Source organism: Salmo salar, chromosome ssa14 (assembly GCF_905237065.1).
Source record: "Salmo salar chromosome ssa14, Ssal_v3.1, whole genome shotgun sequence".
Classification (NCBI taxonomy): Eukaryota; Metazoa; Chordata; class Actinopteri; order Salmoniformes; family Salmonidae; genus Salmo; species Salmo salar.
Genome location: NC_059455.1, coordinates 55190358 through 55214372, shown reverse-complemented (window position 1 = coordinate 55214372; position 24015 = coordinate 55190358). Strand labels below are relative to the sequence as shown.

The following is a 24015-nucleotide window of genomic DNA, read 5'->3' as shown; positions in this document are numbered from 1 at the left end:
TTATTGAAGTGATTATTGTATTTTATTATGCTGACCCAATTATGATCCATGACATCTTTTGGGAAGAATAATGCATAGCCCTTGTGTGTTAAGCTGCAAACTTGGAAATGTTCCTATTGAAATAGGGGTTGTCCCATCCTGAACAAGCCAGTTAGTTGCAAGTGAAATACTCTTTAATTCATGCATAGGATTATTTGTGCCAAGCCATAAGACTGAGCTACAAAAAACAACAAAAACATATTTTTTGGGGACTCTATGACCAGAGTTGACCTCTTACAAAGGTTTCCTAGGGGTGGATAAAGGTTCATGGCAGAAAACAAGTGTATGTATAGAAATGCTTATATAAACATTGTTACATCGATATTGACGCTTCTAGAAGTTCAAAAATAGACATTCAACAGTCTATATGTGGCCTTTCAACCCCTATACCCATTACCCACATGGCCTTATAACCGCACCTCTATTGCCATGGTCCTCGGCACATCATATTCCTGATAAGCAACAATGATGAAAATTAATTCTCACTGCCTATTCAAAAAAGCAGTTGTGAAATATTTGGCTTTCATGTTCATTAAATATTTTCCGTGGACAACTAGCCTAGAGACCAAGCAGATAGACGGTCTGCCTCTATACGCTAAACATTCTGCATGCCAATATGACTCAGGGGTAGGCCTATATCCAACATAAAAAATGCAGGTAAAGTAATATATGTCATAGCATTATATATACTGTATATATAATCCATATATGTAAGCTATGTTGATATACACGTAGTCCTATGTATTATAATATATAGCCTAGCTATGTCTAGCCTATTGGCCTATAATAAACTTAGATATGAATTGTGAAGGTCAGTCGGCCAAAAAATTCAACATTCTCATCACTTTTGATGATTATTTTGTCATTACTGAGACATTCACTAAGTACTAAAGTTGATCAGCCCAATCCGCTGCTCATAACTAATGTATCAACATTTTACTATGTGCCTAGGCCTCTGGTCAAAAGTAGTGCACTTTCAAGGGAATAGGGTAGCATTTGGAAAGAAATGATCCAGTACCTTTATCCATTGAACTAACATTATTCCATTAGAAAGACAGAAGGAAACAAGTGACCTTGTTTCCTAAAGCTATAACAGAATGTAATAGCTTTACTATATTGGAAAAGGCCCACGTAAAATGAAGAACCGTGTATGTTAACCTGTACGCCTTCTCTAATATTGCGCCAGCGTTTTATTTCAGTTCCACAGACAGCTACTGTTAGCTAGTGCGGCAGAAATGCAGCGTAGCAAGTTCAGAACCACGGCAGTGGAGCCTGGAGAGTGTCACTAACAACAAAAAAGAAGACCACAAGATGATTTTTGCCTACTGTAAACACTGGCATTTCAAATCACAATATGAATCTGTGATTTTCAACCATCTGACCTACTACTGTCTGATTCATATAGACTGATTTTTTATGTTTGTTCTTTGTTATATCAACTGATTGCTTCTGTATGGGGTGCTTTGGCTGAAAGACCAACACGTTTGATCTGGAGAAAAATAGTCTATTAAACTTGCAAATTAACTGTCTTTAGTAAATATAATTGTATCTACTCCATAAGATAATCAGCTATGTGCATTGTGTTATAGAAATAGGCATAGACTAAAGGTAAAAAATTAGAGTGAAATTAAACATATATATTTAACAACATAGTAAAATGAATCAATGCAAACATAAAAGACAAACATACTCAACTACACATAAGTGAATTTATCGCAATACTTTTGGTCCCCTAAAATGGGGGGGCTATGTACAAAACGTGCTGTAATTTCTAAACGGTTCATCAGATATGGATGAAAATACCCTCAAATTAAAGCTGACAGTCTGCAATTTAATCTCATATTGAAATACAAAGTGCTGGAGTACAGATCCAAAACAACAAAAAATGTGTCACTGTACACAACACTTTTGTAGCTCACATTATATGAAGATCATCTAAATGCATATTCTCATGAAACTGATTGAGATCAAATGGTTGGCACGCTGATGCTCCACAAATGTTTCAATGGTAAATCATGGCGAATTTGGCCAACCATTTATGATTGACAGTGATACATGTGAAGGGAGAGTGAGGAATACATTTGTGCATAAAGTAGGTTAAACTGGAGAAACCCGGTCCTCGGCCTTGATCCAGTCATCGTCCCATTTCTTGCCACTGTAAGACAAGAAAGAAAACATAAAAAGGAATGTCATGTTTTTAAGCAGAAATAGAAAATAAATCATTCAATATATAATCGTGAGCAAGGGTTGCACCTATTCCTTTCAAAGGGTTTTATGATTTTTGGTTAAACCTAATCTCACGTTGGTCAAGCGCCTTCTTCTCCTCTCAAATACTGGCTAGGGGGCAGTATTTTTACGGCCAGATGAAAAATGTACCCAATTTAAACAGGTTACTACTCTGGCCCAGAAAATAGAATATGCATATTATTAGTAGATTTGGATAGAAAACACTCTGAAGTTTCTAAAACTGTTTGAATGGTGTCTGTGAGTATAACAGAACTCATATGGCAGGCAAAAACCTGAGAAAAATTGAATCAGGAAGTGGGAGAAATTAGAAATGTAGTTTTTCTTTTGAATCCCTTGAAAAACTACAGTGACATAGGATTTACGTTGCACCTCCTAACTCTTCCATTGGCTGTCAACAATCTTTAGGAACTGGTTTCATCCGTCACCTGTTACCGGGCAGAAAATTGTGGCTCCGTCAATCACTGGCCAGTCTGAGGACAGGTGTCTCGTGACGCGCGTGCACATGACTTCGTTGTTTTTTATTTTTATTCTGGGATGAATACCTATTGCCTGGTTGTAAAATTATTGCAATTTTACGTAAAAAAATACCCTAAAGGATTGATTGTAAACATCGTTTGACGGGTTTCTACAAACGGTAATGGAACTTTGAACATTTCGTCTATGGATTTGCGTCCACGCCACATGGCATTGTAAAGTGTTCTGGATGGGTCAACAAAACGGACGTATTGATGATAAATGTAAATGATGGACTTTGCAGAACAAATGAACATTTCTTGTGGAAGTGGGTGCCCTTCCGAGTGCATTCCGCCGAAGATCAGCAAAGGTAATAAAATATTTCGAACATATTTTTAGAGATTTGTCAAAGCTGTGGTTGTAGGCTAACTGTATAGCTTAGCATTGAAGGCTAAGTTCTGTACTAAGAATATTGAACAATGTGCTTTTTCTGTAAAGTTATTTTGAAATCTGACAAAGTGGTTGCATAAAGGAGTAGATTATCTCTAATTCTTTAAATAATTGTTATACATTTTGTCAACGTTTATGAATTCTTCTGTAAATGAATATGCCTATTCACAGGAAGTTATGGGGAGAAAACATTTTCTGAAAATCACGCGCCAATGTAAAAATAGGGTTTTTGGATATAAATATGAACTTGATCGAACAAAAAATGCATGTATTGTCTAACATGATGTCCTAGGAGTGTCTTCTGATGAAGATTGTCAAAGGTTAGTGCTTAATTTTAGCTGTATATCTGGTTTTGTGATGGCTATCCGTGCTTGGAAAATGTCTTTTTTTTTTTTTTTGCTAAGGTGCTATCCTAAAATAATCTAATGTTTTGCTTTCTCCATAAAGCCTTTTTGAAATCGGACAATGTGATTGGATTAACGAGTAGAGTATCTTTAAAATGCCGTATAGTACTTGAATTTTAATTTTGAGATAATTTATTTTTGAATATCACGCCGTGCTATCTCACTGGTTGTTGTCCAACCAATCCCTTTAGCGGGATTGTATCTCGAAGGGGTCTTCAAGAGTTCAACTACATAAAGTACCTTGCAAAAGTATTCATAGCCCTTGGATTTCTTCACATTTTATTGTGTTACAATGTTGGAGTGAAATTGATTTAGATTTTTTTGTCAACAAGCAACTCAAAATGGTGTACTCTAATGTCAAAGTGGAAGAAAATTTTGATTTTTTATAAAGGCATGCCTAAATAAGTTCACGAGTTACATTTGGCTTAACAAATCACATAATATGTTATATGGACTCAATAGGGGTTGACATTATTTTTGAATAACTACCCATACCTTTGTACCCCATACATAGAACATCTGTAAGGTCCCTCAGTTAGGTACTGAATCTCAAGCACAGATTCAACTACAAAGGCCAGGGAGCTTTTTGAAACATCAACATCATTGTAGTAATGCCACAATAATGATTTAAATTACAGTGAAAAGAAGAATACAAATATGCAGAATTTTTTAAAATCTAATCATGCATCTTGTATGCAACAAGGCACGAGTTAATACTGAAAAAAAATGCAAAGGAATATACTTTCTGGCCTAAATGCAAAGCCTGCTTTCCACCAGACACTGGGAGAGGAATTCACCTTTCAGCAGTACAATAACCTACAACACAATGACAAATCTACACTGGAGTTGCTTACCAAGAAGACAGTGAATGTTCCTGAGTTGCCAAGATAAAGTTTGGACACAAATCTGATTGGAAATCTATTGCAAGACTTTTAAATTGTTGTCTAGACATGATCCCCAACATATTGACAGAGCTTGAAGAATTATGAAAAGAATAATGGGCTAATTTTGCACAATCCTGGTGTGTTAAGCTCTAAAAGACTTACCCAAGAAGACTCACAGCTGTAATCACTGTCAAAGGCGTTTCAAAGGGGTATGACTACTTCTGCAAGGCACTGTAATGTCCAATACCAAGGTACAGCCAAAACCATACGTATTTGGGCGGCAGGGTAGCCTAGTGGTTGAAGTGTTGGACTAGTAACTGAAAGGTTGCAAGATCGAATCCCCGAGCTGACAAGGTACAAATCTGTCGTTTTGCCCCTGAACAAGGCAGTTAACCCACTGTTCCTAGGCCGTCATTGAAAATAAGAATTTGTTCTTAACTGACTTGCCTAGTTAAATAAAGGTAAAATAAAAATGCAATTAGGAGAGTGAAGCTAAAATGTGAAATTTGGATCTATACTCCAGAATTTAGTATTTTAAATAAAAGGTTTCAGCTATCCCCAAAGGAGAACCCTTTTTGGTTCCAGGTAGAACTCTATTGGGTTCCATGTAGAACCCTTTGTCTTAAGGGTTCTACATGGAACCAAAAGGGTTCTACCCGGAACCAAAAAGGGTTCTCCTATGGTGACAGCCAAATAACCATTTCTAAGAGTGTAGTATAAGGCTAGGCATAGATGTAAAATGAATAATGCGAATCACTGTCCCGCTACCTTTATTCATGTTCTGGTGGGTGGTGATTAAATAAATACATGCATTTATTGTTTCAGTGTCCAGTGCATCCGGGGCAAACGATTTTCCCTATTCTCAAGATTCTTGCCAATAGAACTTCAAAGGAGGTAAATCAGCAGTACATTGAAATTCTTGTGACTGTATTTACAGGCTAATCCTAGTGCAACACCAATTGTAGTTAACTTGCAGTGCATAGAGCTTGTAGGTAAAGTGGCAATATGTCACTTTTTGGGTGGCACGACCAAATTCACATAGAAATGTTAGTTACAGATCATCATTCTACTTGAAAGCAAGTCTAAGAAGCGTTAGATCTGTTCTACAGTGTGCGTTATTGCTATGCTTCCCATTCTTAAGTTTTGTACAACAGCTTCAAACAGCTGATATTAGCTACCATGACATTGGGGAGCAATTTCAGCATAGTGCAGCTTTAAAACAAAACAGACATTTTTATCTGTTGCATAATAAAGGGTCAGGAGCAGAAAGTGAGGTGGAAGCCATGCTCTGGATGGTATGTTTACTTCAACTAATCTCTTAGAATGAATAGAGGATATACTGTACACTCAACACCATATGTATTTGGACAGTGAAGCTAAAATGTACAATTTGACTCTAATCTCCAGCATTTTGGATTTGAGAACAAATGTTTCATATAAGGTGATAGTAAAGGAGGTCACCTTTTTACAATTAAGAAAATAAATCACTTTATGTATATAGTCCCCCCAACTAATCTCTTAGAATGAATAGAGGATATACTGTACATTCAACACTATATGTATTTGGACAGTGAAGCTAAAATGTACAATTTGATACACTCTAAGTGAATTTGTCCAAATACTTATGGCTTCTTCAAATTGGGGGGACTATATACATAAAATTATTTCATTTCTTAATTCTAAAAAGGTGACCTTTACTATTGCCTTATATGAAACATTTGTTCTCAAATCCAAAATGCTGGCGCAAACATGCATCCTTTGACCTGATCTTGTCCACATTCTGATCATGCCCACATTTTTAGAAATGCGTCTACACATGGTCTTATCAGTCCACTGTGTCCGCATTGTGAACAGATTTACTGGTCCCGCCTTGTATGCTAATTCTTTGACAGATATTCTTTCAAAATAATACTTATTTATTTATTTTAAGACATATATTCCATAAGTCAATGGTGCCACCTGTCAATGATTTTAGAAGGTAGGATGATTTAAATGGTTTCACTGTCAACTCCAGACGTGGTCAGGAAGATCTGATCACAATGCTTCTTTTAATCGTCTACACCTGTCTGAAAATGTGGGAACAATCAGACTGTGGACAAGATCAGGACAAATAATGCATGTTAGAACCAGGTATGAACGGGGCTAAATAGAGGTAAGAAGGGCTCAAGGAAAGGGTGTGATGTGTGAGTATGTGAGTGAGACAGCAGGTGAGTGAGCGAGCAGGTGTTGCGCGTATGTGTGAGTTGTGTGCGAGTGTGTGAAACAGAAGAGGTGTGTGTGGGAATCATGGCGGGGGAGGTAAGGGTAGGCCATGGTGAAGAGGTGGGTTTTTAGGCAGGACTGAAAGATGATGATGGACTCAGAGTCACGAATGGCTGGAGGGAGTGAGTTCCAGAACCTGGGAGCAACCCTGGAGAAGGCCCTGTCACTGAAACTCTGGAGATTGGACCTGGGGATGACAAGGTGGCCAACTGTGGTTGAGCAGAGAGAGCATGAGGGCTGGTAGGAGAGAAGAAGGTCAGAGGTAAGGGGTCGCAAGGTGGGGGAGAGCTTTTTAGGTCAGGAGGATCTTGTAATTAATGCGGTGGAAGTCAGGGAGCCAGCGGAGTTCACAGAGGATGGGGGTGATATGCTATAATATGAGGGTCATTCAAGTGAAACTTCCCAGTCGGAACTAGGAATTTCTGAGAACTCCGATAGCACCTGAACGAGGCATTGGTATGTGTAATAGACAATAGTAGGGTCTGGGTCGCGGCGTATCCAGCCCTCATACCCATTCACGGCCACCTCGGTGTGAGTGTCAGTGTCCTACTATGTGTCCTTGCAGTCAACTAGTATAATTATTGTTTGTGACGTAAGTATGGGGATTATTATTAAGGTTCTGGTCGTCTGAGATACAGGCTATTCAACAAACAATATAACTATAGAATTAACAAACTAAAGGAAATAAATTAATAAGGAAATAAATGCAAAAAATAAAATATAACATAAACAAATGTTTGTTTGCTTTAAGACTAAGTCATGTCTACACAATAATATTGGAGTGGTTCCAATGTTTAGCCTACTGTCACCGAATATGTCGTACTCTTCGGCGAATATGTCGTATGTGAGAGAGAAGGACCAAGGCGCAGCGGGATTGTGGATGCTCATGTTTTCATTCAAAAAAGGAGTAAAGCATCCTCTGGAAAAACAATGCACACGACAGGCACAGTCTTACAGGCATACAAAAACGCAGTGCAAGAACAATTCCCCACAACCCCAAAGACAAACACACACCTATATAGGACTTCCAATCAAAGGCAACTATACACACCTGCCTTCAATTGGAAGTCCCAATCACCAACACAACATTCAACAAACACAAACCACCTGCCACATCCTGACCAAGACTAAGCAATACGCCCTCTGCTGGTCAGGACGTGACAGTACCCCCCCTCAAGGTGCAGACTCCGGGATGCACCTAAAAAAGAAAAACAAGAAAATCCCCAATACCCCAACAAAACCAACAAACAATAACCCCTAAACAAAAAAGGGAGGGAAGGGAGGGTGGCTGCCGTCACCGACGGCACTGTGCTACACCCCCCCTCCCCAACCCACCTATATTCTGGAGGTGGCTCCGGTTCTGGCAGCTCCGGGCAGTCGGGCCACTCTGGCAGCTCCGGGCAGTCGGGCCACTCTGGCAGCTCCGGGCAGTCGGGCCACTCTGGCAGCTCCGGGCAGTCCGGCCACTCTGGCAGCTCCGGGCAGTCCGGCCACTCTGGCAGCTCCGGGCAGTCCGGCCACTCTGGCAGCTCCGGGCAGTCCGGCCACTCTGGCAGCTCCGGGCAGTCGGGCCACTCTGGCCTCTCCTGGCAGTCGGGCCACTCTGGCATCTCCTGGCAGTCGGGCCACTCTGGCATCTCCTGGCAGTCGGGCCACTCTGGCATCTCCTGGCAGTCGGGCCACTCTGGCATCTCCTGGCAGTCGGGCCACTCTGGCATCTCCTGGCAGTCGGGCCACTCTGGCATCTCCTGGCAGTCGGGCCACTCTGGCATCTCCTGGCATCTCCTGGCAGTCGGGCCACTCTGGCATCTCCTGGCAGTCGGGCCACTCTGGCATCTCCTGGCAGTCGGGCCACTCTGGCATCTCCTGGCAGTCGGGCCACTCTGGCATCTCCTGGCAGTCGGGCCACTCTGGCATCTCCCGGCAGTCGGGCCAATCTGGCATCTCCCGGCAGTCGGGCCACTCTGGCGGCTCCTGACTAGCGGGCGGCTCTGGCGGCTCCTGACTAGCGGGCGGCTCTGGCGGCTCCTGACTAGCGGGCGGCTCTGGCGGCTCCTGACTAGCGGGCGGCTCTGGCGACTCCTGACTAGCGGGCGGCTCTGGCGACTCCTGACTAGCGGGCGGCTCTGGCGACTCCTGACTAGCGGGCGGCTCTGGCGACTCCTGACTAGCGGGCGGCTCTGGCGACTCCTGACTAGCGGGCGGCTCTGGCGACTCCTGACTAGCGGGCGGCTCTGGCGACTCCTGACTAGCGGGCGGCTCTGGCGACTCCTGACTAGCGGGCGGCTCTGGCGACTCCTGACTAGCGGGCGGCTCTGGCGACTCCTGACTGGCGGGCGGCTCTGGCGACGTGCGACGTACGACTGGCGGGCGGCTCTGGCGACTTACGACTGGCGGGCGGCTCTGGCGACTTACGACTGGCGGGCGGCTCTGGCGACTGTTGACTGGCGGGCGGCTCTGGCGACTGTTGACTGGCGGGCAGCTCTGGTGACTGTTGACTGGCGGGCAGCTCTGGTAACTGTTGACTGGCACTCCAGTCTTGCCCCGTCAAACAGCCCTTGTGCCCCCCCCTAAAAAAATCTTGGGGGTGCCTCTCGGTCTCCCTTACCCGTCGTGTTCCCCAGTCATCGCCAGACTTCTTCTGCTGCTTGGTCCTGGTTTGGTGGGGAATTCTGTCACCGAATATGTCGTACTCTTCGGCGAATATGTCGTATGTGAGAGAGAAGGACCAAGGCGCAGCGGGATTGTGGATGCTCATGTTTTAATTCAAAAAAGGAGTAAAGCATCCACTGGAAAAACAATGCACACGACAGGCACAGTCTTACAGGCATACAAAAACGCAGTGCAAGAGCAATTCCCCACAACGCCAAAGACAAACACACACACCTATATAGGACTTCCAATCAAAGGCAACTATACACACCTGCCTTCAATTGGAAGTCCCAATCACCAACACAACATTCAACAAACACAAACCACCTGCCACATCCTGACCAAGACTAAGCAATACGCCCTCTGCTGGTCAGGACGTGACACCTACATCCAATGTTTAGCCAACATACATAAAATAAATCTGAAGACAGATGTAGGCTATGGGTGATTTTTCCATTGAAACAAATATATTTAATCTTCCACTCCACTCTTCCGATACATGTTTTTGCTGCAGACAAGACAATGTATTTAACAGGTAGGCATTTTGAAACCGTTCAGAGATTACTCCAAGTAATGGCAGTCTTTGGGTTCTTTGCCAGGGAACATTTAAATACATTATCAATGGCAAATACTGTCTATGCTTGATTTCACTTAATATTTTTGGGTGTTGCGCTCATTGCAGTCAGAAAAGATATGTTGGCCGATCAAAACCCTTGCGGGTGATCTAAGAAACGCTTTTCCAGGCAGTTTGAATGTATATTCTTATTCTGTGCAGAATCTGTGTATGTTGACCTACAACACAAATGCGCATCATGACTTCAACAAAGAAGGCAACTTGGAACGTACCCGATCCTCCCATGCGATCATTCTCTTTCCCGGTAAGTGAAGTATGCAGTAAAACAACGTGATTGTAATCGTTAGTATGTAATGTTATGGAGATTGATTTATTGCTTTTTACGACATTTCTCAAACCACTATGCATTTTCACTGATCTGTCAAGGTTTTCAATGAAAATCTTAGCTATAGGCCTACTCAACAGTTTCAGCTAGCTAGCGAGCTAGGCTACAGTCTATGGAGTTTCATGGTGGGCGCAGGATTTTGTTCTGGGCAACATCTACACACCTGATTAAACTAGTTTGAGTGGTTAATTACTTTAATCTACATGTGTCAAACTCCTATCATGGGAGGTCCGAGTGTCTGCATGTTTTTGCTCCACCCTTGAATGATAAAGGAAGGTCACATATGACTAAGGAACTCCCCTTACCTGGTTAGGTTGTCCAGGTGTTAATTGATATGAAAAACCAAAAACCCACAGACACTCGGCCCTCTGTGGAATGAGTTTGACACCCCTGTCTAATAGAGCTAGTTCAACTTGTCTTTGCAAAGCCTTTCAAAAGACAGTTTTAGATCTTGTGGAGAAAACAATTCCAAACAATGGATGAATTGGGACCACCAGACAGCATTGCTCCCATCCACAGTGAATGTGGATGTACACCACCTGTAGTTTTTGTGATGTGATCCACTTACAAATTAAGTACATTTTAATGCTCAGTTAAAAAATATCCTACATATACAGCGGTGAAATACAATTCTAAACTTGTTCTATTCTCTCTTTGTAGCTCCAAATAAAGACCTTTCACACCTACCACCCTTCTATTCAGACCACTCAGACCTACGGGCTGACACCTTTAGTCTATCTCTCTCTCTTTCTTTCTATCCATCCTCTTGATACAGATCTCTTGATCTATCCTCTGGCTGCATTTTAAGTAAGTGGAAACTTTTTCTCTTTTAATTCAGCTTTTTTTCATTTCTTGTGTTTTCAAAAACAAACCAGGTTGTAGTTTAAAAATGCAAACTAACTGGAGGAGATTATTCAAAAATTGTATCTTATAATAAGTAACTGAATCTCACTGGCCCAGGTACTGTTTCATCTGTCAACTAACGACACTCATTGCACTATGCACCTAAGGCTATGGCAGGTAGCCTACATCTAGATTACAACAGTTAGTATGACACATTACGTTACAGTGTGGCATGTTAAAGCCTCAGGCTTAGTTTTATTACTAGGCGAGGCCCATTATCAGATCTGACCCATATGATTGAGTCATTGAAACCCATGTCACCTTCAAACACACACACAGCACTTCTTTAGTGGGTTTGAGAAGGGTCAGGGCTTGATGTTTAATGCGAACTCAACGTCAGCTCCTTAGTTGGCCAAACTCTCTTTATTAATTGCTATTGTTAGTATAGTTTTTATCTCACAATCTCTAATTCTCCGTGTCAATTCAAGCCTCATGCCAGAGTAGACCTCCCTGGTGCATTCCATCAGTCAAAGTTATGTGTATAGGGCTATTCTTTCTGACACTTTCGTATCCACCTTTCATGCAGAATGGCTCCAGCCGTAAGCTGTGTCCTAGTTGTAACACATCAATAGGAGTAGCATCAAAGAAGTGCAAGTTCTGTGGTGCAATAATACAGCTAAAGGTCAAGTTAAAGGCCCCAAAAAATGAAGGCAACAGATTAATGGGCAAATAAGACAATGAAACATGGAAGATATGCAACCTTGGTTAATGCAGCAAACAAGCTGGTAAGCTTTATTATGTTTTCCTCTAAAAAGATTTCTGCATTTCTAGCTTAGGGATATGATAGGCCCTATGCACTTATTTGTTGTTGTCTCATTGTGTCATTTAAGACTGTAAATCTAAATGTCATTATTTGACTGATATTTGTTGTGTTTCTGGAAGTTATTTTGTCATTAATGATTCCAGGTACATAGGCTCCACAAGATAGGAGTGTACCCCCTGCTGCTCCTCAGCAAGAGGAAGAAGGATAACATTTTGTCGTAAACTGCATTGTGTCCTCACAGTGGCGGCCCAATAATAGATTCTGAAATCCGGTAGAGCTACGCTGTCTGGTTTGGGCCTCTGCAAAAGCTGTTTTCGCATCCTGGGGGGCTTTTTGCCCAATATAAAGGGTAGTATTAGGCCGTCAATCTTTTTGAAAAATGTATTGGGAAGAAAAATCGGAAGGCAATGATAGAGATAAGAATTTTGGGAGAGTATTTGTTTTATCATAATTATTGCGACTAAAGAGAGTTGTAGCAAAGACCAGCGTTCCAAATCGTCCTTAGTACGGGTTAAAAGAGGATCAAAGTTGGCTTGAAAAAGGTTTTCAAATCTGATTGTGACATGTACCCGGAGATAAATAAAACTAGTGTGAGCAATTTTAAATGGCAAGTTATGTAAAGGGGAATTCTTTGCGGCCATATTCAGCGGCATCAATTCGCTTTTACTGAGATTCAGTTTATACCCTGATAAGTGACCGAAGGATGCGAAAGTGGCAAGAGCAGCAGAAACAGAGACAGAAAGGTTGGATGTGTATAATAATAAATCATCTGCATAAAAGGACAGTTTGTGTTCGTGTCCGTATCTGACTATACCTTTGATGAGGGGCTTGGAGCGAAGTGTTATTGCAAGTGGTTCTATGGCGAGGGCAAACAGTAATGGACTTAAAGGGAAACCCTGGCGTGTCGATCGTTGCAAAGGGAAGCAGTCTGATTGAGTGTTATTAGTCCTGACAGAGGCTTGAGGGGATGAGTACAGAAGTCTTATCCAAGCCATGAATTTGGAGCCAAAGCCGAATTTATTTAGTGTAAAAAAGGTATTTCCATTCCACCCGATCAAACGCTTTCTCCGCATCCAGGGATATATTTGCTTCAGAAGTATTGACGACAGAAGGATTATATATAATATTAAATAATCGCCAAAGATTGAAGAATGAGTGTCTATTTTTAATAAATCCTGCTTGATCCGGTGAGATAATTGATGGGAGGACTGTTTCCAGACGCGTTGCCAGAAGTTTGGCAAGAATTTTATAGTCAACATTTTGCAAGCTAATTGGACGGTATGATGCACAGTCAAGAGGGTCTTTGTTTGTTTTAAGAATAAGACAAATGGTTGCCTGAGTGAGTGTCTGTGAGAGAGCACCATTTACAAATGCTTCATTGTACATTTCAATTAGAATAGGGGCTATTTTGGAGATAAACTTTTTATAAAACTCTGCCGAGTAGCCGTCAGAAGTATATAGAGACTGGTAAAATCTCTTGAACTCATCATTGATCCACCTAGGATCTAATGATATCCCAGATGATGTACGAATTTTAGGATTCTGAAATGATGATGATACTTGACGTAACTTGAGCTAATAATTTACTGCCTTTATCTCCTTGTTCATAGTAAGCGCTCCTAGACTTGACAAGCAGTTCAGTAACCTGGTCTGTTAATAATGTGTCAAATTCTGCTTGCAGAGTTAAATGTTCCTTATAAATATCCGGGGACGGTGAAACGGCATAAATGTCATCTAATTGGACAATACAGCGTGTTAACATAGATAGCCTATCCGTTTTCAGTTTGTTCTCATGTGCGGTGTAAGAAATAATTTCACCTCTGATATAAGCTTTCAAAGTTTCCCAGAGAGTAGACGCAGAAATGTTCGGGGGTTCTATTTGTAATCATGAAAAAGTTGATTTGACTCTAAAGAAAATTGACAAAGTGTTAATTGCTGAGCAGTTGGGTATTTAGCTGCCAAGGCGGTCGCAGATTGTCAACATTTTGAAAGGCTACTTCCATAGTAACAGGGGCGTGGTCAGATACAACAATTGGATTATATGAAGATATGGAATGGAGGAGCCTGTCATCTACAAGGAAGTAGTCTATGCGTGTAAAAGTGTGGTGAACTGATGAGAAAAAAGGAGTATGCTTTTCCAGCTGGATTAAACATTCTCTAAGGATCTGAAACGGCGAATTCAGACAAAGGTTCGGACAACTCTAGCTGAGGTTGATAAGTTGGTAGGTTTAGTGGAGGATCGATCCAAATATGGATCTAACCAACAGTTAAAGTCACCACCTAAAATCAACATATGGGAAGACATATCTGGGAGTGTAGAGAGCCTACCACACAATTATGTATCTACCATGGGGATCTGCGATCACATTGGAACATGTAAAAGGTACCGATCTGTGAAGTAAAATAGCCACCCCTCTTGCCTTACTCTGAAATGAGGAATGAAACACCTGACCCACCCATCTGCACCTAAGACTTGAGTGTTGTGATACCTTCAGATGAGTTTCTTGGAGAAAGATGTGAGCTTTCAATTGATGAAGGTGGTCTAGCACCTTAATATGTTTAACTGGGTTATTTATGCCCCTGCAGTTCCAAGTGAGAAAATTAAAGGCATTCCCTCCAGCTGAGTCATGTCTTAAGAGAGAAAGGACGTGTAAAGGAGAAGGTACAATGTAAACTAAAAATCTTAGTTGAACCTAAAAGCGCAAATTTAAAAAACAATGACAAGTGACGAGGCACAAAAGACATAAAAACTATATACAAATAAAGAGGTAAAAAACCCTTCCCTCACACCCTCCTTTGCTGAAGCATCTCCCCAACTGAGATGCAAGCAAAACCCTAAATACAAAAAAAAATCTCAGGTAGTCTCTTCAGACACCTGGCCAAACACAAATATATACAATTTTGAAGGTTAACCTGTTGGGGCTAGGGGGCAGTATTTTCACGGCTGGATAAAAAAACGTACCCGATTTAATCTGGTTACTAATCCTACCCAGTAACTAGAATATGCATATACTTATTATATATGCATAGAAAACACCCTAAAGTTTCTAAAACTGTTTGAATGGTGTCTGTGAGTATAACAGAACTCATTTGGCAGGCAAAACCCTGAGACAGATTCTGACAGGAAGTGGATATCTGATGTGTTGTATTACCTTTAAACCTATGCCATTGAAAAACACAGGGGCTGAGGAATATTTTGGCACTTCCTATTGCTTCCACTAGATGTCACCAGCCTTTACAAAGTGTTTTGAGTCTTTTACTGTGAGATCTGACCGAACAAGAGCCATGGAACGGTGATGGCCGATTAGACTCTGGCGCGCGAGTTCATTTTTGACTTTTTTTTTTTGACATTTTAGTCATTTAGCAGACGCTCTTATCCAGAGCGACTTACAGTAGTGAATGCATACATTTCATACAATTTTTTTCTTCTTCGTACTTGGCCCCCCGTGGGAATCGAACCCACAACCCTGGCGTTGCAAACACCATGCTCTACCAACTGAGCTACGGGGAAGGCAGTTCATGTTGGGTACCCTCGTTCCAATACGTTATAAAAGAGAATGCATTCGTCCACCTTGAATATTATTCATGTTCTGGTTAAAAAAGGCCCTAATGATTTATGCTATACAACGTTTGACATGTTTGAACGAACGTAAATATATTTTTTCCCCTCGTTCATGAAGTGAAGTCCGGCGGGCTTAGATCATGTGCTAACAAGACGGAGATTTTTGGACATAAATGATGAGCTTTTTTGAACAAAACTATATTCGTTATGGACCTGTGATACCTGGAAGTGACATCTGATGAAGAGAATCAAAGGTAACGGATTATTTACATAGTATTTTCGATTTTAGATCTCCCCAACATGGTGGCTAGTCTGTATCGCAACGCGTATTTTTCTGGGCGCAGTGCTCAGATTATTGCAAAGTGTGATTTCCCAGTAAGGTTATTTTTAAATCTGGCAAGTTGATTGCGTTCAAAAGATGTAAATCTATAATTCTTTAAATGACAATATAATATTTTACCAATGTTTTCTAATTTTAATTATTTAATTTGTGGTGCTGTGTTGTAAGCAGAAAAAAACAAGCTAGACACGGTGGCTAGAAAAAAACGGGGTGCCTCCTCTTCTGGCTGTGCAGGGTGGATATTATAACAGAACATGGTCAAAATGTTAAAATGTTAAAATGTTCATAAATGACCAGCATGGTCAAATAATAATAATCATAGTAGTTGTCGAGGGTGCAACAAGTACGTCCGGTGAACAGGTCAGGGTTCCATAGCCGCAGGCAGAACAGTTGAAACTGGAGCAGCAGCACGGCCAGGTGGACTGGGGACAGCAAGGAGTCATCATACCAGGTAGTCCTGAGGCATGGTCCTAGGGCTCAGGTCCTCCGAGAGAAAGACAGAAAGAGAGAATTAGAGAGAGCATATTTAAATACACACAGGACACCGGATAAGACAAGAGAAATACTCCAGATGTAACAGACTGACCCTAGCCCCCGACACATAAACTACTGCAGCATAAATACTGGAGGCTGAGACAGGAGGGATCAGAAGACACTGTGGCCCCATCCGATGATACCCCGGACAGGGCCAAACAGGCAGGATATAACCCCACCCACTTTGCCAAAGCACAGCCCCCACACCACTAGAGGGATGTCTCCAACCACCAACTTACCGTCCTAAGACAAGGCCGAGTATAGCCCACAACGATCTCCGCCATGGCACAATCCAAGGGGGGGGGGGCGCCAACCCAGACAGGAAGACCACGTCAGTGACTCAACCCACTCAAGTGACGCACCCCTCCCATGGACGGCATGGAAGAACACCAGTAGGCCAGTGACTCAGCCCCTGTAAAAGGGTTAGAGGCAGAGAATCCCAGTGGAAAGAGGGGAACCGGCAAGGCAGAGACAGCAAGGGCAGTTCGTTGCTCCAGCCTTTCCGTTCACCTTCACACTCCTGGGCCAGACTATACTTAATCATAGGACCTACTGAAGAGATAAGTCTTCAGTAAAGACTTAAAGGTTGAGACTGAGTCTGCGTCTCTCACATTGGTAGGCAGACCATTCCATAAAAATGGAGCTCTATAGGAGAAAGCCCTACCTCCAGCCGTTTGCTTAGAAATTCTAGGGACAATTAGGAGGCCTGCGTCTTGTGACCGTAGCGTACGTGTAGGTATGTACGGCAGGACCAAATCGGAAAGATAGGTAGGAGCAAGCCCATGTAATGCTTTGTAGGTTAGCAGTAAAACCTTGAAATCAGCCCTTGCCTTAACAGGAAGCCAGCGTAGGGAGGCTAGCACTGGAGTAATATGATCAAATTTTTTGGTTCTAGTCAGGATTCTAGCAGCCGTATTTAGCACTAACTGAAGTTTATTTACTGCTTTATCCGGGTAGCCGGAAAGTAGAGCATTGCAGTAGTCCAGCCTAGAAGTAACAAAAGCATGGATAAATTTTTCTGCGTCATTTTTGGACAGAAAATTTCTGATTTTTGCAATGTTACGTAGATGGAAAAAAGCTGTCCTTGAAACAGTCTTGATATGTTCTTCAAAAGAGAGATCAGGGTCCAGAGTAACGCCGAGGTCCTTCACAGTTTTATTTGAGACGACTGTACAACCATCCAGATTAATTGTCAGATTCAACAGAAGATCTCTTTGTTTCTTGGGACCTAGAACAAGCATCTCTGTTTTGTCCGAGTTTAAAAGTAGAAAGTTTGCAGCCATCCACTTCTTTATGTCTGAAACACAGGCTTCTAGCGAGGGCAATTTTGGGGCTTCACCATGTTTCATTGAAATGTACAGCTGTGTGTCGTCCGCATAGCAGTGAAATTTAACATTATGTTTTCGAATGACATCCCCAAGAGGTAAAATATATAGTGAAAACAATAGTGGTCCTTCCCTCCTATTGGAGGGAAACGATTTCCTCAACATCAATGCCATAGTAAAACGCTGTTTTTGGATATAAATATGAACTTGATAGAACTAAAAATGCATGCATTGTCTAACATAATGTCCTAGGAGTGTCATCTGATGGAGATTGTAAAAGGTTAGTGCATCATTTTAGCTGGTTTTATGGTTTTGGTGACCCTGTCTTTGAATTGACAAAACATTACACACAGCTATTGTCAATGTACTCTCCTAACATAATCTAACTTTATGCTTTCGCCGTAAAACCTTTTTGAAATCGGACAACGTGGTTAGATTAAGGAGATGTTTATCTTTCAAAGGGTGTAAGATAGTTGTATGTTTGAAAAATTTGAATTTTGACATTTATTTGGTTTCAAATTTGCCGCTCTTGAAATGCACCTGCTGTTGATGGAGTGCACCACGGGGGGGGGGGGATGCTAGCGTCCCACCTAGCCCATAGAGGTTAAATATATACATTTGGTCACTAACTCAGGAGTGATAGGGAAACGCGTTCTACATCCTTGGCTTCCAACAGCGCCCCCTGGATTGTATTTCTTCTGACTTTAGAGCAAAGCATGATAACTCTTACTCTGTGCTAACTGAGATTTGTGACCATTTAACTAGAGTAAGCCAAACATACATAGATTGGTCCCAACAAACTAACCTCGGTTAAGAGAGGTTTAACAGCAATACAGAAGGTAAAACTATGACTGAACCATGAAAACAGCCGGATATTGGCATTCGAGGCGGCAACCTGGGTTAGAAATGATTTTTTTTTTTAAAGAGAATGACATTCAAATGTCGATGAACCCAGCAAAATTGGCTTCGCTAGCAAACCATTCGGCCTGCTAACTAGCCTGCTAAGAATACCACCTAACCAACCATTTGTTCCACACCATGCGGTACAACAGCCGCTTTCACGTTCTTGTTGATGAAATCTGCCGCTAAAGCTGGGTCCTCGAATCTGTGCATGGAGCCATCCGGTAAAGTCAGTCTCAGAACAGCAGGGTAGATGAGGCCCGAACATCAAGCCCGGGCAGGCGCGTAGCTGGTGCTTCACAGCTCCAAAGCTAGCCCGCTTCTTAGCCACAGCTGTGGTGTAGTCCGCAAATATCGAGACACTTTTACCCTTATAGAGGAGAGGGGATGCTTCTCCCGATCTCCTCAGTATGTCATTGCGGACGTGAAAGAAATGCACCCTGATGACAAATGGTCGCGGGGGTTCTCCATCCCGGGGTCGGCTACGCAGAGTGCGGTGGGCCCGGTCTAGCAGTGGCTTCTCCTCCAGACCGAGCAGCTCCTGAAGCAGGTGGGCCATGAACTTCGTGGGTCTTGGGCCCTCCACTCCCTCCAGTATTCCCAGTAGACAAATGTTGTTCCTCTGCATTCTACTTTCCATATCTTCACATCTATTGTCGAGGTATGCCACCTTAGTTATCAATGAGCAAACGTTAGCCTCGAGCTCGCCAATGCGAGTGCTGTGGTCTGTAGCACCTCGTTCCAAATCCGATAAGGCCACTCCATGTGCGTCGAGCTTATTCTGTATAATCTCAATAGATTTTTTAAGCTCGTCTTTGACAATTGATATCTCTGACCTGAGATTGGTAGAGGGAGAGTAAATTGTGCTGAAAATATCAGTTTTGAGGGTGCCTATCACGGATTTGTAGCATCTCCACAGTCAGTTTTTCCGTGGGGCCGGCACTAGCAGGGTCCGGTGGTGGGGGTGAATCAGGAGAGGGCGCGGGCTTTCTGCGGCCTGCTCTTGCAGACTCCGTTTTTGGCCGGGTAGACAACATTACAAACTTAAATTTCTCAAACTTGATCTGAATTGTTTATGGGTCTCTTCAGACACCTGGCCAAACACAAATATATACAATTTTCAAGGTTAAATATATACATTTGGTCACTACCTCAGGAGCGATAGGGAAACGTTCTACATCCTTGGCTTCCAACAGCGTCCCCTGGATTGTTTTTCTTCTGACTAATAAATTGTAAATTTCGGTGTTCCTCAAGGTTCCATTTTTGGACCATTATTGTTTTTATTATATATCCCACCTCTTGGTGATGTCATTCAGAAACAAAATATCAACTTTCATTGCTATGCAGACGACACACAGCTGTTCGATGAAACATGGTGAAGCCCCAAAATTGCCTAATCTGGAAGCCTGTGTTTCAGACATAAGGAAGTGGATGGCGGCAAATGTTTTACTTTTAAATTTGGAAAAAACATAGATGCTAGTTCTAGGTCCCAAGAGACAAAGAAATCTGCTGTTGTGTCTGAAAATTAATCTTGATGGTTGTACAGTCATCTCAAATAAAACTGAAGGACCTCAGCGTTACTCTGGACCCTCATCTCTCTTTTGACGAACGTATCAAGAATATTTCAAGGATAGCTTTTTTCCATCCTCGTAACATTGCAAAAATCTAAAATGTTCTGTCCAAAAATGGTGCAGAAAAGCTAATCCATACTTTTGTCACTTCTAGAGTAGACTACTGCAACGCTCCACTCTCCGGCTACCCGATAAAGCACTAAATAAAGTGCTTCAGTTAGTGCTACACACGGCTGCAAGAATCTTGACTAAAACCCCCAAAACGTACCATATTACTCAAATAAAATTGTAAATGTCACATGCGCCGAATACAACAGGTGTAGACCTTACAGTGAAATACTTTAAGAAGTTAACAAGAAAAGTGTTAACCTGTTAGGGCTAGGGGGCAGTATTGACACGGCTGGATAAAAACGTACCCGATTTAATCTGGTTACTACTCCTGCCTAGTAACTAGAATATGCATATAATTATTGGCTTTGGATAGAAAACACTCCAAAGTTTCTAAAACTGTTTGAATGGTGTCTGTGAGTATAACAGAACTCAAATGGCAGGTCAAAATCCGAGAAGATTCTGTACAGGAAGTACCCTGTCTGACCATTTCTTGAACTTCTTTGCCATCTCTATCCATTACAAAGGATCTCTGCTATAACGTGACACTTCCTACGGCTCACATGGGCTCTCAGAAGGCGTCAAAAAGCTGAATCGTGGCTTTGCAGGCTCTGGCTGAAACAAAGTAGCGCGTTTGGGTAGTGGCTGGTTACAGTACTGTGAGACTCAGGCTCGTGCCCGCGTCGACCGAAAGCTTTGTTTTCTTTCCTCTGTTTACTTAAAAGGAGATTCCCAGTCGGAATATTATCGCTTTTTTACGAGAAAAATGGCATAAAAATTGATTTTAAACAGCGGTTGACATGCTTCGAAGTACGGTAATGGAATATTTAGATTTTTTTTGTCACGAATTGCTCCATGCTCGCGACCCTGATTTACCATTTCGGATAGTGTCTGGAACGCACGAACAAAACGCCGCTATTCGGATATAACGATGGATTATTTGGGACCAAACCAACATTTGTTATTGAAGTAGAAGTCCTGGGAGTGCATTCTGACGAAGACAACAAAGGTAATCAAACTTTTGTAATAGTAAATCTGACTTTGGTCAAGGCTAAACTTGGTCGGTGTCTAAATGGCTAGCCGTGATGGCTGGGCTATCTACTGAGAATATTGCAAAATGTGCTTTCACCGAAAAGCTATTTTAAAATCGGACATAGAGTGTATAGAGGAGTTCTGTATCTATAATTCTTAAAATAATCGTTATGTTTTTTGTGAACGTTTATCGTGAGTAATTTAGGAAATTCACCGGAGGTTTGCGGGGGGTATGCTAGTTCTGAACGTCACATGCTAATGTTAAAAGCTGGTTTTTGATATAAATATGAACTTGATTGAACAAAACATGCATGTATTGTATAACATAATGTCCTAGGTGTGTCATCTGATGAAGATCATCAAAGGTTAGTGCTGCATTTAGCTGTCTTCTGGGTTTTTGTGACATTATATGCTAGCTTGAAAAATGGGTGTCTGATTATTTCTGGCTGGGTACTCTGCTGACATAATCTAATGTTTTGCTTTCGTTGTAAAGCCTTTTTGAAATCGGACGGTGTGGTTAGATTAACGAGAGTCTTGTCTTTAAAATGCTGTAAAATAGTCATATGTTTGAGAAATTGAAGTAATAGCATTTCTAAGGTATTTGAAAATCGCGCCACTGGATTAGACTGGCTGTTGCGTAGGTGGGACGAATTCGTCCCGCGTAGCCCAGAGAGGTTAAAAAAAAGAAAAAAATGAAAGTTATAAATATTTAAACAGCAGCAGTGAAATAACAATAGCGAGGCTATATACAGGGGGTACTTGTACAGAGTCAATGTGCTGGGGCACCAGTTAGTCAAGGTAATTTAGGAAATATGTACATGTAGATAGAGTTAACCTGTTAGGGCTAGGGGGCAGTATTGACACAGCCGGATAAAAAACGTACCCGATTTAATCTGGTTACTACTCCTGCCCAGTAACTAGAATATGCATATAATTATTGGCTTTGGATAGAAAACACCCTAAAGTTTCTAAAACTGTTTGAATGGTGTCTGTGAGTATAACAGAACTCATATGGCAGGCCAAAACCTGAGAAGATTCCATGCAGGAAGTGGCCTGTCTGAGAAGTTGTGTTTCATCTTGGCTCTTTTTATTGAAGACTGAGGATCTTTGCAATAACGTGACACTTCCTACGGCTCCCATAGGCTCTCAGAGCCCGGGAAAAAGCTGAACGATATCGAGGCAGGCTCTGGCTGAAACACATTATCGCTTTTGGCAAGTGGCCGATCAGAGTACTATGGGCTTAGGCGCGTGTCCAAGTCGACCGAATGCTTTATTTTCTTTCGTCTGTTTACCTAAACGCAGATTCCCGGTCGGAATATTATCGCTTTTTTATGAGAAAAATGGCATAAAAATTGATTTTAAACAGCGGTTGACATGCTTCGAAGTACGGTAATGGAATATTTAGAATTGTTTTGTCACGAATTGCGCCATGCTCGTCACCCTTATTTACCCTTTCGGATAGTGTCTTGAACGCACAAACAAAACGCCGCTGTTTGGATATAATTATGGATTATTTTGAACCAAACCAACATTTGTTATTGAAGTAGAAGTCCTGGGAGTGCATTCTGATGAAGACAGCAAAGGTAATAACATTTTTCTTATAGTAAATCTGACTTCGATGAGTGCTAAACTTGCTGGGTGTCTAAATAGCTAGCCCTGTGATGCCGGGCTATCTACTGAGAATATTGCAAAATGTGCTTTCACCGAAAAGCTATTTTAAAATCGGACATATCGAGTGCATAGAGGAGTTCTGTATCTATAATTCTTAAAATAATTGTTATGCTTTTTGTGAACGTTTATCGTGAGTAATTTAGTAAATTCACCGGCAGTGTTCGGTGGGAATGCTAGTCACATGCTAATGTAAAAAGCTGGTTTTTGATATAAATATGAACTTGATTGAACAAAACATGCATGTATTGTATAACATAATGTCCTAGGGTTGTCATCTGATGAAGATCATCAAAGGTTAGTGCTACATTTAGCTGTGGTTTGGGTTTATGTGACATTATATGCTAGCTTGAAAAATGGGTGTCTGATTATTTCTGGCTCGGTACTCTGCTGACATAATCTAATGTTTTACTTTCGTTGTAATGCCTTTTTGAAATCGGACAGTGTGGTTAGATTAACGAGAGTCTTATCTTTAAAATGGTGTAAAATAGTCATATTTTTTTAAAAATTGAAGTAATAGCATATCTAAGGATTTGAATAACGCGCCACAGGATTCAACTGGCTGTTGAGTAGGTGGGACGCAAGCGTCCCACCTAGCCCATAGAGGTTAAAGTCCCCGGCCACTAGGAGCGCCACCTCTGGATGAGCGCTTTCCGGTTTACCTATGGCCTTATACAACTCATTGAGTGTGGTCTTAGTGCCAGCATCGGTTTGTGGTGGAATGTAGACAGCTCCGAAAAATACAGATGAAAACTCTTGGTAAATGGTGTGGTCCATAGCTTATCATGATAATCTACCTCAGGTGAGCAAAACATCGAGACTTCCTTAGATTTTGTGCACCAGCTGTTGTTTACAAATATACATAGACCGCCACCCCGTCTTACAAGAGGCCGCCTGTTCTATACTGTCGAAAATGATTAAAACCCGTCAGCTGTATGTTATTTATGTCGTCGATCAGC

The 24015-nt window shown here is 41.8% G+C and overlaps 1 protein-coding gene and 1 long non-coding RNA gene across 2 annotated transcripts in view; both read right to left on the bottom strand.

The window, feature by feature from the left end:
• Positions 1 to 16310, bottom strand: LOC123726733 (uncharacterized). The gene is made up of 2 exons (XR_006758855.1): positions 16266 to 16310; positions 1 to 2194 (listed from the first exon to the last, which is right to left on the bottom strand). It is a non-coding gene; the product is annotated as an uncharacterized lncRNA (long non-coding RNA).
• Positions 16311 to 16367: 57 nt separating this feature from the next.
• The window catches only part of nudcd1 (NudC domain containing 1), a 72754-nt gene continuing 65106 nt past the window's right edge, over positions 16368 to 24015 (bottom strand). Inside the window, exon 10 of the mRNA XM_045693612.1 lies at positions 16368 to 16402. Coding sequence (XP_045549568.1) covers positions 16389 to 16402 — 14 coding nt within the window. The 3' untranslated portion in view covers positions 16368 to 16388. The remainder of the gene's footprint in view (positions 16403 to 24015) is intronic.